The 16131-nt window shown below is 31.3% G+C and overlaps 1 protein-coding gene and 1 pseudogene across 1 annotated transcript; both read left to right on the top strand.

Moving 5' to 3' along the window:
- Positions 1 to 2833: 2833 nt before the first annotated feature.
- On the top strand, positions 2834 to 3860 carry LOC100787531 (NDR1/HIN1-like protein 10). The gene is made up of 2 exons (XM_003535759.5): positions 2834 to 3116; positions 3253 to 3860. The coding sequence occupies exons 1-2, from the start codon at positions 2944 to 2946 to the stop codon at positions 3725 to 3727; spliced, it is 648 nt and encodes a 215-aa protein (XP_003535807.1). The 5' UTR covers positions 2834 to 2943; the 3' UTR covers positions 3728 to 3860.
- Positions 3861 to 8551: 4691 nt separating this feature from the next.
- LOC121172944 (uncharacterized) lies at positions 8552 to 12423 on the top strand (annotated as a pseudogene).
- The last annotated feature ends 3708 nt before the right edge of the window (positions 12424 to 16131 follow it).

Here is a 16131-nt window from a genome sequence, read left to right as displayed (position 1 = left end):
TTGCTAACGAATCCTGAAAATTATTCAATAATTTTGAATGATGCTACTATATTGTCATTGTCAATGGACCCTAGGTAGCATGTCATCTAGAATAACATTTGACTCATGCATGTAGGAAAAAACAGCCTATGCATATCCTGTGCGATTATACCCCATCCTAAACAAAACAGAAACAATATTAAGTTAAATCTTTTTAAATGCCTATTAAATTTCGTAGCATTCTATTACCATTATTTCCAACTATTGTATTAAGATTCAAAGTAGTTCGGTTATATACATGATCTATTACATTGTTTATATGATGCTGACTCTGCCCTTTCAAACTTTCTTGCTTTTGGTCCTTAATTAGCGTTATGAAGTGTATTTTCTTATTTGTTCGATCATATCATCTCTGATATACATCATCTATTATATTCTCTTTATAATCCTGATTCTGCTCTTTCAAACTTTCTTGCTTTTGGCCTTTAATTCGAATCATGAAATGCATTTTCTTATCTGTTCGATCATATGATCTCTGATTAAGAACTTTTGTTGCTACTGTATTTGCTTTTGCTGCATTTTCTGATCTCTATTTTATTTTCTTCAGCCATCGTTTGATCTTTGACTTTCGCTACTCTGCATGAATTATGCATGTTCTGTATTCCTTATTTTCATGTCTTGCATCTAATTTCCTGGGTGTTATATTATATGCATCTTCTCTTATCTTATTTTAATTATCCTAAATTAGAACTGTTAAATCCAATTACTACTACATTGCAGCAACACCCCAATTTAGACCTGCAGCCAATTAAATTGGTCGATATACATGATTTTTAAATGCTAAGTCCATTTTTTTCTCATTGCACTGCAGTTGAGATTGTCTGCTATCAGACAACCATTGATATTGCAATTTAAAGCTGCCTTCCATTGTGACAAGGTTAAATCAAAACCTTCATTTCCATATTTTATCCTTTGTGCTTCTGATATTGTTTTTCCTTTTTTAAATACTTTTTTCCCATTGCAGGACGCCATAGAAATACCAGGCTTCTATTAGCGCCAATGGCTACCAAATTATCCTGAAATTGTTGAATTTAAGTATGATGGGGAAACCTACGAAATTCAAGTCAGACAACACAAAGGAAAACTTTACTTTGCTGATGGCCTAACAAGATTGAGGACAGAACTACAGATTTATGAATCTGTGACGATAAATTTCCTGGCCTGCGACCACCCCTCAAAATTTGACTTCCACTTCACTCCACCATTAGACCAACAGAAATGCAAAAGGCACCGTGCAACAGGAAAACACATCTGGACATATGAAATCACCCAATCAATGCTAGGCACACCTTATCCACTGGTAAAATATTCATATCCATTTATATCTTCTATACAAATATTAATTTCAATGCCTAACTCTTTTTTTCCCTACAGCAACTTCCAGCCTCTGTCACACAATGCCTAATCCACTGTGGTGATCATATGACAATTCTCAGAAGATTCGGACCTCCATTGCAATGGAATGTAGTTGTGCTCGACAAAGGCATTGGTGATAAGTATGTCACTCTCCCTTGGTATAAATTCCTTCAAGAAGGTGATTTTAGCCATGGAGACGAGCTCTCATTCTACTATAGGTGTGCTGAGAAGATCTGGGAAGTTGTCATCAGGCGTGCAATTGATTGGGATGATAGTGATATAGATTAGGAAAATCTACGGTGTTATTTTGCAAAACAATGTTTGTTTATGTTTATTTCGGACGTCTTTATATTTATCTTCAAATAATTTGACATTACAACTATTTAATATGAATGTTACTCCTTTTATCTTTTTACAATGTCTTTTTTTATTCTTCCATCGAAAATCAGTTAGACAAAAGACCCGTGCATGCGCACGGGTTACCGACTAGTTTTGATATAAATGATAATAATTTATACTTGCTTAAATATGTTGACTTATTAGATCTAAAAGATTTTTTAAATGAACTAAATATATAATATTTTTAATCAAATATGTTTTTAGAAAAATCTAAGCCTGACCTATTTCTGAAAAAACCTAACCTAACTTGAACTTGACGTAGATTAGACCGTACGTCCTATGGGGAGCCTGAACCTATTCTGTTCCGTACCTTCAATTAACACTAAAAAAATTAAAATTACTTGTTTTGAATTCTAAGATCCGAACCGAAATCCTAAGCCACTATCGCAACTTAACTCAAATACGAGAGTGAATGGATCAACTAATTTGAGAGAAAACAATAAAACAAAATATAATTATTTATATTTTTTATGGTACCACCCTAATTTTCTAGGATAAAATTAATTCTTTTATGTTATCCAAGCACATTAACTATGCAATAAACCTTTTAAAAAATAACCATGCAATAAAAATCCCACCCCACCTAATTGAAACACTGCTCGCGTACATGGCGTGTTCCCTCAAATTCCTTTTGTTTTCATCGAAACTGTGAAATTGAATAAAGAATTTGCAAGGTAAAATAATCCCAATTCTTGAAACAAAATCCAGACAAATAATCAAAATAGATAACTAGTACGATACAACATACACTTGAGAAGGAACAACAAAATTGTCAATATTTCTCCCTGTTCTCTCTTTTCCTTTCTCTTAATTATATAATTTATTGTATGAGATTAATTTCTCCAAATTTTAACCGGAGGATATATATTTGAACGTGTTTGTGCTGCTTCCAAAAAAAATAAAAATAAAAGAAGGTTTGTGTGAAGATGACTGAGTTACGCATGCCCAAATGTCAAACATGGCACGACAGACGCGCAAAGTGAAGTCAAAAGCGCGTTTGTTTTGACAAATAGTCCAACCCCTCCTTATCCTGCACATAAACATATACTATTATACACATACCTATCACTTCGCAGCCACGAAACAAAACGCACTTTACATCACCATAGTTTAATTACGCTCGTTCGAATTTTCTTGTCCGCGCCAGACATGGCTGATACCCAACCGCGACCAAACGACGCCGTTCCTTCGAAGGAGCGCCTCGGCACACGATGCTGTCACTGCCTCTGCCAAACATTCTGGATCCTTTTGGTTCTCATAATCACCATCGTCATGCTTGCGATTCTTGTCCTGTACATCATCATCACACCACGCTCCTTCAGGTTCATCATTTTTTTTAATCGGCAAATATTAATTATTAGTTGTATTGTAATTTTAGCGATAAACTTTGAACCTATTATATTTCTCTAATCGTTTTTTCTTTAATTTTTTAATTACAATCTTATAACTTTCATCTAGGTTCACCCTGATTGACGCGAACCTCACACAATTTGATTACACCGCCAACAACAGCACTCTCTACTACGACCTCGTTCTCAACATCACCGCGCACAACCCCAACAAGAGGCTCAAGATCTACTACGACGTCGTTCGGGCCCACGCGCTTTACCGGCGCGTGGAGTTCTCCGCCGCCGACGTCAACATGCCCTGGAACGGCTACCTTCAGGACAAGAAGGGCACGAACTTCTTCGGCGCTGTTTTCTCGGGACAACGTGTGATGGGGCTGAATAGAGACCAAATCGCGGAAGATAAAAAAGATGGGATGTTCCCTATTGACCTTAAGATTCATTTTACTATGAGGTTCAGGCTTGATGATTTTCAGTTAGGTCACTACTATCCCAGAGGCACGTGTGAGCTCAAGGTACCTTTGACTTCTAATAATGGAAATAAGGTGGCTTCTTTTCACCCTGCCATGTGCGAAATCGACTTCTGAATCTCTAAGTACATATTTTGATCTTGTCTACTGAATTCGTGAATGTAAATTTGTAATTCATGATACTATATTTTAGTGGCAGATGATTTTTTTTAGAATAATAGTATAAAATTGTGTTAATTTTAAGGTTAAATATATTTTTTATCTTTAAGAAATATCTTATTTTTATTTTTGCTATCTAATAAATTTTATTTAGCTATAAATTCTTAATAAAACAATAATTTTGGTTTTAATTATTGATACTTTTTTAATCCTTCATAAATCAATGAATTTTGTATTTAATATCAATAAATTTTTGTCATTTATTATTAGTCAAGATTAAAATAAAATTTATTAATTTATCAAGGGAATAAACATAAATTTTGTTAATTTATCTGGGATAAAACAAAATATCAAAGACTAAAACAAAATTATATTGTTTTATTTGGGATTTAACACCGAATAAAAATTTATTAGGAATTAAACTCAAAAATTAAATATTTATTAAAAAAATATATATTTAAGCCATAATTTATAATGAGTTTTTAAAGTGTATGATTAAATTAAAGAGTTTAATGCCTATACATAATCAGTGTAAAATATTTTTTTTATATTGTTCATACATAATCTTTTTATAGTGTCAATACATAATATTTTTCTCTTTTAAATGGTTAAGAGTAACATGCATAAATAAGTGATACTCTAAAGTAAATAAAAATTTATATTAAGAAATTCTTTATATGAAAAACGTTTTTTCATAAAAGTCATAATTCCTGAAAATCATAAATCCTAAATCCTGTGAATTATGATTCTTAAGTACAAATAAAATCGATTTAATTTCTCATAGATATTATTTGAAATATTTATAAAAGTTTAATGAGTCAAAAAATACATGATATTTATATTAGATAGTTAATTATCTATCATATTAAATAATCTAATAAAAATAATCTGACATTTTTACCATAATAAAAAAATAATTAGGAAAAATTAGATTTCCATCTCTTCTCATGAAAAAAAATTTGTAAAAAATCTAGCTATAAACATTCTCAGAAACATACTTTCTAGAGAATGTTATTATTTTTTTTTTAAAAAAAAAAGATACGTACTAAACTAAACATGAGAAACCAAAATTTTCAATCTAAGATCATGAAACTAAAAATTTCTCCTCTAAAATGCTCCCCAATGAAGAATTAAATTAATTTGAACTAATTATATATCATTTTAGTATATAATTATTTTTTAAAGGAATTTTTACTGAAGATAATTATGCTAAATTAGATCATTATGAACAACAATTTTTTTTCTTTTAGTATTTAACATAATTACATACCAAAAACTCAAATTCTAAATCTCTCCTCTAACATTCACTTTTAGTTGACCCATGTGCTCCATAGTGTTTTATTTTTCTTATGAATCACAAGGGCGATCCCCAAGCCCTAGGAAAACTTGATTAAAAACCAACGAGGGGAAATAGTATGAGAAATATGTTGATACCACTAGAGAAATAAAAGATGAAAAAAAATCAAAGATCCTCTAACAACAATTTAAGGATTGACCGTAATTTGCCAATAAGTCTCTAACTTGATTTGCTTCGTAGAGTATGAGACCATTGAAAACTCCCTCTAATCTGAGTGAACTGAAGAATCCTTTGAACCATACCAAAAGCCACATACGATTCAGGAAAACCATGAATTAAAAAATTAATCGTCACCTGAGAATCATATTCCAGTGTGAAAACTTTGAATCCTTGGCTCCCAAGCAATATCAATACCAATAAAGATTTCCCCAAGTTCAGCCAGAGTAATGGAACAAGCACCAATATGAGATGCATATCTGAAAATCACAGAACCATAATGATCCCCCTAAAGGCACACCTGCAACTGAGGCTTACATTAAGGTTTTGTGGGCTATTTAAGTAATTTAGAAAAAGGAAATTGAACCATTTAAGTCATTCTCTCAACTCATACTTAGCATCATGTGGATCACTAGGCACTAACTATATATAGACACTATTAGAAAAATATCATACTACATCGGTTAATTAGGTCAATCTACATCGGTTTACGATCGTCATTGTAGGCGGTGTCGTAAAAAGGGTAGGCTATTCTACATCGGTTCTAGAAAAACCGTCGTAGAATGTCATAGTTATTCTACATCGGTTCTTGAAAGACCGTCTTAGAATGGATATCATTTTAAGACGGTCACGTGGTAAGAACTGCCTTAAAATGGTACACATTCTACGATGGTTATCGTAGAACTGATGTAGAATGTATTGTATTATACGACGGTCTTGAGTGATCGTCTTAGAATGGATATCATTCTACAACGGTCTTTCTAGAACCAATGTAAAATGAAATTCTTTTGGGTGTAATTATTTCTCTCTTATTCTTCTTTCCTTCTACTATTTAACATAGAAAGATAGCTCCACACAAACTTATGACTCTTCATAGTCATAAGTTGAAAATGGGAGGTGAGAGCATCCACAGATTATAGTAAGACTTGATATTTACATCATGAAATTTACAACGTTCTAACATAACATGTCAATAGTTTAGTAACAAGGGTAGCATCTATGCACCAAAATGAAATTTACATCATGAAATTTACAAAGGTGAAACTAACCTCTAGTTGAGATATGTGATGTTAGCATAATTGATGGGAGCCTCCAAGCTTAAAATAAGAAATCCAGGTATTCTCACAGCTTCCTTGTATTAATCAATATTTCTATATATATATGTTCCTGGAATCTTCCCCAACATTGTTATTTTTGGCCTCGTAATTACAGGACCAAATTAAACTTTAAAATATAATTAAGTTACTCATTTATATAATTAAGCGTTAATTTTAAGGAACCCTAATTGTATTAGTATAAACAATTGGTGTTTTAAGTCAGAGGATAAAAAAAGAAGCTGCAATAATGAATTCTTATAAATGCTCCACAGGAGTATATAGCTGACAAATTGATTTGAGATATTTCTTTTTATTTTTTTATTCACTTTTAATTACAAAAAAATATCATATTATTTTTTCATTTTTTGTTTTAAAAAATCATATAAGCAAATAGTAAAAATATCATATTATATTGAATTCTTGAACCATGAACACACACTCACACAACAACCTTTTCAAAATATGACATCATCCCTCCTAGTAAGTTGAATACTTGAATTTATATCAAGATACTCGAATAATTTCTAACGTCAGGAGAATTGCCAAAGCTGCACCTAAAGCTAGATCAAGAAATTTTGGCTGAAAGAAATAGAAGAGTAATCAGACAGACAGTAGTATTGGTGATCAACATAAAATTTGTATCCAAACTAGCAGTGACTCCTGCAGTGCACAGGTGTAAAGAAAAAAAGGATAAATGTTTTTAACTGGGTTATGGAATGATCATTCTTTTTATTTCATATTCTCAACCTTAAAATGATAACACTAAAATACTATATGTAAAAGAATTATTTAAACTAACAAAAGAAGGTATTAGCTACTTTGAATTCTTAGGAATGATTGTGGACAATGATGGCTTCAATATTTGCTCAACAAGAGTCTCAATGAATGATGAATTGGAGTCTGATTAAAGGCCAATTAGTATGAAATAGAGCCTAATATTATAAAATGTGAACCTAACTATGCCATTAATCTATGATTGATTAACAAATAACAATACAACAAAGTTTAATATTTACATGATTGGGTAGGGTTATTGTTATTTTTTCAAGAAATTATTAAGTGAAAAATTAAATATGATTTTTTTTGGTAAAATTATCGAGAACTGCAGGCCCAAGAGGAGAAGCAGCAAACCAACCCATCTAAGGGACTTCGTGTAACTGCCTCAATTTGTTATACAATTCCACTACTTTGCCTGAAATTAGTTTCAACAACCTGTAGTTTGAATTTTGATAGTCTGTTAGTTTGTTATTCTTTTTTGTGGGAAAAATTATCTTGTATCCGCGTATAAATATGTTATGAATGTCAATGAATAAAAGTGAGAGAATTATCACTTAGCTCCTTTCGTAGCAATAGAATACAATATTGTAGAATCCCTATCAGCTTAACAAGTAAAAACTAACAATCAATCAAAGAAGAGCAAATCAGTTTAACAAAAAAAAAAAACAAATTATATATATATATATATATATATATATATATATATATATATATATATATAATAGTTTTGAGTAATATTACTCTTCTAATAATATTTTTTATGAATCGTTGTATTGTTTTATACAGAAAGCATTAAGTGAAAAATTAAATATATTAAATATCTTGACAATATAAAATGCAGTAATACTTATAATTTGAGAATTTAGAATGCATTAATATCTTGACAATTCCCTCTTCTTAATACCAATGGTTGGGAACCTTATCCATTGATTTATATAGAAAGTAAGAAATTGTGTTTATTATTAAATAATACAACTCCACCAAAACCAATTTCAAAACCCAGCTTAAAGCAACCAGTATTAATTCTCGTAGCTGAATTTTGGATTCCCTTGAAACCAATATTCCTGTGATATGAAAAATGGTGAGCGTGAACTACACGTCTAAACCTACTGGGAGTAGTACTACTCCTCCACGAGGATAGCAATGAATTGGCACACGATGGTTCCACCGAATAGAATAATATAACCGCTGCTAGGGAAAAAGAACATCTTCAATATATAGCAAAATTAACTACTTGCTTTATGAAGTTTTAGTTACCACATAAATAAATGTAAATCAGAAAGTACAATAAGGATTGGTGACAATAGTTGTTTTATTTGCGAAAATAAGAAGAAAAAATATCTTACTATGAGAGTGAGAGAAGCAGGGAAGTGAAACAGGAAACCGCACACTAAGATGAAGATCCATTCAGATAACTATACTCTTCTATTTGTCCACCCAGTATTACTCTCTCTGTTGCTCCCTTATCATCTTCCCTTTAATATAAAAATATTCAAGCCTGGGTGCCAGTAAAGGCCTTCATCTGAATATGACTGTGATTAGTGTCTGTAGAGGAAGCCGCAGTGGGGAACCTTTGATGCTGCTAGTGACGTCAAGGAGGCGGTGAAAGCCCTTGGGGATGAAGGCGTCGACGTAGACAGAGAGCTCGCTCTGGGCGGCGAAGAACACGACGTCAGCGGGGAACAATCGAGGGAGCGCGATGAGAAGGAGGCAAAGGAGGGCGGAGAGTTGGGAGAGCAAGGCGGAGACGGAGAGGCATTCTAGAGGGATTGGGGGTTAGGGTTCCTTTGTTGGTTGTGCTGCACATGGACTATATATAAGGGCTTTTATTTTAATTGAGATGACGACGGTCTTTCATTAAAACGCGCTGTTATAGTTATCACCAACACACATTCTAAGACGGTTTTTCAATAACCGTCTTAGAATGTGTCTTTTTAGTAAAATAATTACAAAAATGTCACCGGTTCATTTTTTAAGATGGTTCCAAAAGAACCGTCGTAGATTTGTTATCGTAAAAACACACATTTTTAGTAGTGAGATTGTGATTTGTGCAAAGCAATATTTTCAAAGCCTGACCTGCAGAAAGCAAACTGTCAAAATTTTCAATATAGGTTTAACAGGTTACATTGTTTGATCGTACTATATAATTAATATTCAAATAGTAATACATGTATATATAATTTTCATGTACATTTTATTGTTAAATTAATCTAAGCTTACATATATAACACTTTCATTGCGGGACAAAAGTTAGCACTACGTCAAGCTTTATAATTCATGATAACTTTTAATTAACCCCAGTTTAACCCGATTCAACTCTAGTTTTAACTTGTTTAATCTAGTTCAACCTAGAAAACACAGTTATTACATTCAACAAAAAAGTTAATTGGGAGGTTAATTGCTTCATTAACTGATAGACCTATCAGTCCAATCCAGACAACAATGTTAAAGATTAAAGGAACATTCTTTTGATTTGTCAAAAATCATAATCATGCAGCCTCGTGTAAATGTGAAGACGACTCACGACGCTCCATATTTGACATATGATTCCTTGACTTGAAAATTGAAATCTTTTTTAAGTATGTCAAGTTTGTATAGAAAGGTGTTTGGTTTTAGAAAATGAGGACACATCTTTGTCCTAAAGCATCATTTTAATCATGTCTCTTTGCTTGTTAGAATTAAAATGCATTAGTTAGTGAGATGTGTGTGTTTTTTTTATTTGATATCAAATTTAAAGCCTTGTACTGGTTATAATACCAATCATAGTAATTTAAATTTCTAACCGATGTGCTATTTTTACCTTAGTTTTAAGGTCATAATTCCAGTTATACCCTTGGAAAAATGTCTATAGATAACTTATTTCATGACCATTTCTCTTTTTTTTTTTCTTGGATTTTTTAAGGGTGGTAAAATGGCTTGAACTCCCCAAGTCAACCGGCTTTGGTCCTTTATTTGGCGGATTGAGTTAAATTTTTCAACCCATCACCTGGCTTTGACTTACCCCGTTTTGATCCACAAAAATGAATTGAGTAGTAAATAGAGTTGTCAACCCATTTTTTATAAAACAAAAATACAATTAATATTTATTTAATTTATTTATTATCTAAATATATTATTATTCAAAATTTAAGGTTGTATATTTAATTTTTTTAATAAGAATTTATTATTTAATATTTATAAAAGAAAATTAATTAAATCGATTACAATATATTGATTTTTTTTATTTATTTTGTAGTTTTTTTTGTTTTTGGCACAAAATCTATCAATAAGACCATATGAAGGGTTTAAATTTCCAACTTACTTTTCTTGTGTGTAATAGGGTAGATCAACCCACTTTTGGCCGATGACAAGGGGAGACAGGTTGATCCTTTTGGTTACCCTTCTCATTTTCTACTCTCTTGTCATGCTTTTCCCTATGTCACTTTTTTGAGTGTTTTCCTCTTGATTTTTCAGCTTTCTTCTAGTATGTCACCTTTTTCCTTCATTCCCTTCCTTGATATTTTCTTTTTCATCATGGTTTTTCTAAAGTAGAAGACACACCATTAGTTATCTTAAAAGTACTTTGGGCCATAGGCCTCATTGTTTCAAATACTAAACAAAATGACTTTATTTTAAATAATAATAGTCACAAGTCTATAAGAAACAAGGGAGTTTTTATTGTCACCAACACCATTGTTAGTTCTTACCAAGTGGTCAATTTTTCCCCCCAAAAGTACTCTTCTCACATAAATATGTCTTCCTGGCATAACTGCATAACTGTGTACAAAATCTACAACGAAAATGTGTTTTCATTGTAGTACAGGGGTGCATACCAAATTAACAAACCAATTTTCGTTATTGATTTTGTAAGCAATCCCCTTACCATAACAAAAACATTGTAGGCACCCCTTGTGCCTTGAGTTCTCCGCTGCCAAGGTCAAAATGCCCTGGGACGGCTACCTTTAGGATAAGAAGGCCACAAACTTCTTCACACTACTAAAAAAACCATTTTTAACGGCGTGGTACCTACTACGATTATTTATTAACCGCCTTTGTTTATATAATGGTGGCAATTTCGTAATTATTTCAAACATTACAAACACGATTCTCTTGAGACCGTCTTTGAATTGGTTATTATTTTTAATTTATTTTCTCTCTTTCTTTTATTCTGCAAGGCCATCTCTCCCACTCTCACGTTCCTTCTTCGTCGCCTCGACTTCTTCGTTGTGACATTGAGAGAGTTGAGGGAGCTGGCGGCACTTTGACTTCTTCGCAGCGTCACTTTGTCTCTCTTTTTCTTCTCACACTCACGCCTCACACAATTCCTAAATCCCTAGCTAGTACAACCTCACTCACTTTCTCTCTTTCTCTCTCTTTCTCTCAGATTCCTACAATGTCTGTGCACCGGCGCCGAACAACCATAAGATATACACCGTTTTCGGAATCGACCTCAACGACACGTGCCGTCGGGAATCAGCAACTTTGTGGTAAATAAAAATCATACACGTGCTTGGGCTTCTCTTGTTGTTGTTTCGATCGGTTTCGCGCAACAATGTACTTAGACTTTGCTTTTGTGTTATTCTAAGGATATAAAATTACTCATTCTCTTCTCCACAAACGAATATATTTTTTAGATCTGGTTTTTCCGATCTGTCATTCATCATTTTGTGTTCTGTGTTTTTATCTTTTGGTTGTCATTTAACGTTTTTTTTTGCGATGCGCCATTTAGGTTGAAGCGCAAGGGCACTGGTGTTGTCGGATGGAAACAATCGAAGAAAGCTACTAAGGTTCCTAACAAGTGAAAGAGACCTCCAAGCGCTTTTTTCATTTTCATGTACAAATTTTCGTTTGCTTTTGATACCAAATTTGTTTTCGTTTCGTTTCGTTTTTTTTTTTTTGTGTTCTCGCGATTGAAGTTTTTGTGATTGTTTGGTTTAGGTCAAAGTTCAGAGAGCAGTTCAAGAAGGAGCATCCTAATTTATTGATGATATCCACATTTTTGTAACCTAGTTTGCATTAATTTAATGTTTCAGAGGAAAAGGTCTCTTCGTTGCTACGACCGAAAAGAAGAAACAAGAGTATGAGAAAACTATTTTGGCTTACAATAAGAAATTGGTGAATACTTTTTACCTTATACTACTTACTCTTATTTTATAGTATAATGTAATATACTGCAATAATTGATTGAACTTGTTATTTTGATGTGTTAGGAGGGGAAGAATCTAGAGGAATACGAGTCTGACAAGTTAAAGTCTGAAGTCAATGGTGATGAGGTAGATGGATATTAACCTGTTATTATGATTTGGGTCTTGTTTAACTAATTTCGATTTTGACCCACCAAACTAGTTTGTTCTATGTTACTTAAATTGAAGCGATTGAAGAGCTTGCTAAGGCATGATTGAGGAACCATGCGAGAGTTGAAGTTTGAGCAGAAAAAAAAATCAAAATTGATGAAAGATATAATTACAGCTATTAGCAGCTATAGTATTATTAGTGACCTTGATTCGTAACAAGGGGGTTAAAAAACCTTCTTTGCCACCTAATTGTATGTTGTTCATCCAATCTTTTTGAGATAATTCTGCAATTTGCCCACAACTCTTTTAATCAACACAAATTGTCTAACCCACAACTCTCTTATGTGTTTCTAACCAACCCTGAGTGCTCCAGCAACTTTTAGGCCAACCCACTAGCCTTTTCTGCTCTATTCTTTTCTTTCCTTCGTTAGCATGTCTATTTGTTTTCCTCGATTTTTTATTCCTATGTTGTGTTCAGATAAACAATTCAAAGTTGCATGTAACTTGGGAGGTTTCATTATTGACTAGGTAGCTTGGGACTATGTTTATTTACTATTAACTAAGAATGTCCTTAATTTTGAGATCGAATTTTTATTTTTTAAGCATATTTAAGTGTATAGTTTAAATTATCTTATTTGTATTAATAAACTTCATTATAGTGGCTAACCTACTAACCATTATCTCGCTATAGTGGTTTTGACATTGGCCACTGTGCACCGCTGTCTTGGATTGATTGACATGCATAAAGATGAATGAAGCCAACTACTTAAAATTGTATTTGAGAAGCAGGAAACTGCAAAGGACTGACTTAAATACTTAATTGTTATAAGTGTAAATGTATGTAAAATTGAAACAAGTAATATGAATTTTGTATCAGCAAAAAATGTTGTAACATGAAATTTCTTTTTATGTAGACATAGAGCTGTAATTAGTTCTTAAAATTAAAAAGTCATGGATAAAATTCGATACAATTGCATGTGCCAGTATATAGCTGCTAGTGACACGAGATGAATAATTTACCTCTTGTTTGATCTACTAGAATTAGGTTATTTACTAAATGTTTGTGCAAGTTAGCAAATTCTTTTTAAACTTAAGATATCAAACAGAGAATGGTGTTATCCTGTTAGGTATAATTAAGGATCAACACAAAGAAGATGGAGCGAGGTGTAGTTATCTTTGTTTATTTCAATTACATATATAACCTTGCATCTATTCTTGTAGAATTTTGGTGGCAAATGATAGTGAGCAAAATTGCCCAATGTTTCTCTTTATTACTAGGTATAAAATTTAGTTTCTTGCATGTATCTTTCTATATGATTTTGGTTGTTACTGCAATTCTATGCTTAAAAATAATTATTATTTCTCATTATCATTTTTTTTTTTCTGAATCTTACACACAGTAGATCTTGAGTTTCCTAATACAACTGAAAGCTACAAACTATATTCCGAGGTTTGTGAATGACCATGTAATATCTCATTACTTGTTGCTTTTCATTTACGATGACTGTTCTTCATGACAGATAATGATTGCTAGTGATATCAAGGAATGCGTGTGTCAATTGCAAGTAATAAAAATATTTTACATTAAAACTTACTATCATATATAAATAAATAAAAAGTCACTAAAAATAAAATTAAAATTAAATAAAAATATTTGATAAATGATAATATTAAATATAACGAAATTGATTAAGCTATTTAATCTCTCACCAATTATTTATACGCTAGCTTAATGGTTCTTTTTTTTTTTTGCAAAGGAAAATGTTTACAAACATAAAAATGGGACAATAAAAATGCATTCCTTCAAATTTGAGAGAGAAACTTTAAGATAAATGCAAACAAAAAAAAAAAGAAAAATAAAGATAATTATATATGATATAAATTATGCAGGATATTAAATTTTTTATATTTAAATAATGCAACTGCTTTGCATATGTATGCATCCTCATTTTTCACATTTGTCCTAACCTTGCATAATTGCTATCTGCTAATTGGAATCCAGGACAAGTATATATGTAAAAATATTTGTCTTGAATAAGCAATACAATTAAGTTTGAATTTTTTTATAAGCTAAATAAAATTTATTAGAAAAGATACTTACTAGCTAGTCTAATAAAGTAAAACATTACCTCTCTCCTCCTTTAGACAAACCAATTCCATGAAAGAGTTTTAATAATCTAAATAGGAATATGGATACAAAAATACGTGTTTTAAAAGCTAATAAATAAAGTAAAGATAATGATAATTTTACAAATTTATAGGTAATGATAACATTAATATTATATTAAAAAACTAAAATAAATCTTGTTTAAAATATTAATAGAAAAAATAATTAATGTTATATTGAAAAACTACCCAACACGAGAGTTATTTTAAGATAAAATTATTTTTTAAATATGATACTTATTTTAATAATTTTAATGAGACTTGATGAAATTAAATTAATAATAAAAAATAAATTAGAGACCCCTTTCAAATATGAAATTGAAATTATATTTAATTTTTTTTAACAATTTGTTCTTGTCTGGGGGATCGATTTAAGGTTATTAACCCTTTGCGTCATGCGTTACTTCCATGAAGTATAATTTGTTCCTGTACTTTTCTTCTCTCAATAATTTTTTTTAACACAAAAGGGAAAAAAAGAGAGGAAAAACTAAAACAAGCATATTCATTCAAGTAATTTTAGACTAATCATCTTGATTAAATTAGGTAGGATAATTGAAGAATGCAAAGTATATAATAAACATGATTGATTCAATTCTTTCAAACACTTTACTATTACATTTCTTCTTTGTTGTATTATTTTTATGGGGTCCTCTGATTAGTAAGTATATAATAAGTCATATGCACATTTTTTTTTCTGTTATATTACATTTTCCTCTGGTCTTTATATATTTCTTTTCTTATTGTCAAATGTTAGTTTGTTGTGATTTTTATTTAAATTTTTTATTCGTTTCTTATATTCCTTGCAGACAGTATTCAATTTTCAGCTAATCAAATGTCTTATTTCACGTCCAGGTATTAGGTAGTCATCTTGTTCTCTAAATATTACAAATATTGACATATATGGGTTGGATGTTGTTGCTTTCACTACTAGAATTAGAGGCTTTTAAGTCGGTTATATAGCCCATTTTACGATGGTTTTGAACCGTCGTAAAAATGAGCATTGTAAAAAGCATAAAATATACAATGATGGTTTTCAAAACTGTTTTATATGTCAGATTTTCAATGACGGTAATGAAAACAACCGTTGCAGAAAGTGCTGGAATTCTAAGATGGTTATAAAATGACATCATTTTATTTGCTGGTTTACGACGGTCGCTACATAAACCGTCTTAGTAAGTATACTGGATAAATGATTTTCTACGACGATTATAATATAATCATCTTAGAAAATTATACATACTAAGACGTTTGTTCAATTAACCGTCGTAGTATGTTGCATATACTAGGACGATCATTCCAAGAACCATCTTAGTATGTGTTCAATTTTTTATTTTTTGTATTTTTTTTTCTTTTCGCTATTCTATGATATCTTTAAATAAGACATTGATGACAATAAAAAATATCATCATCAATTTCAATAATTATAAAATCATTTTCACCAATTATAAAAGTATTATCAAATTAAGATAAAGACATCAAATACTAAATATAAAAGCTCACAAGTCAAATCATTTGCTTAGATCTTATTTTCACATA

Source organism: Glycine max, chromosome 10, assembly GCF_000004515.6.
Source record: "Glycine max cultivar Williams 82 chromosome 10, Glycine_max_v4.0, whole genome shotgun sequence".
NCBI classification, from domain to species: domain Eukaryota; kingdom Viridiplantae; phylum Streptophyta; class Magnoliopsida; order Fabales; family Fabaceae; genus Glycine; species Glycine max.
This window is presented reverse-complemented; position numbering and strand designations above follow the sequence as displayed.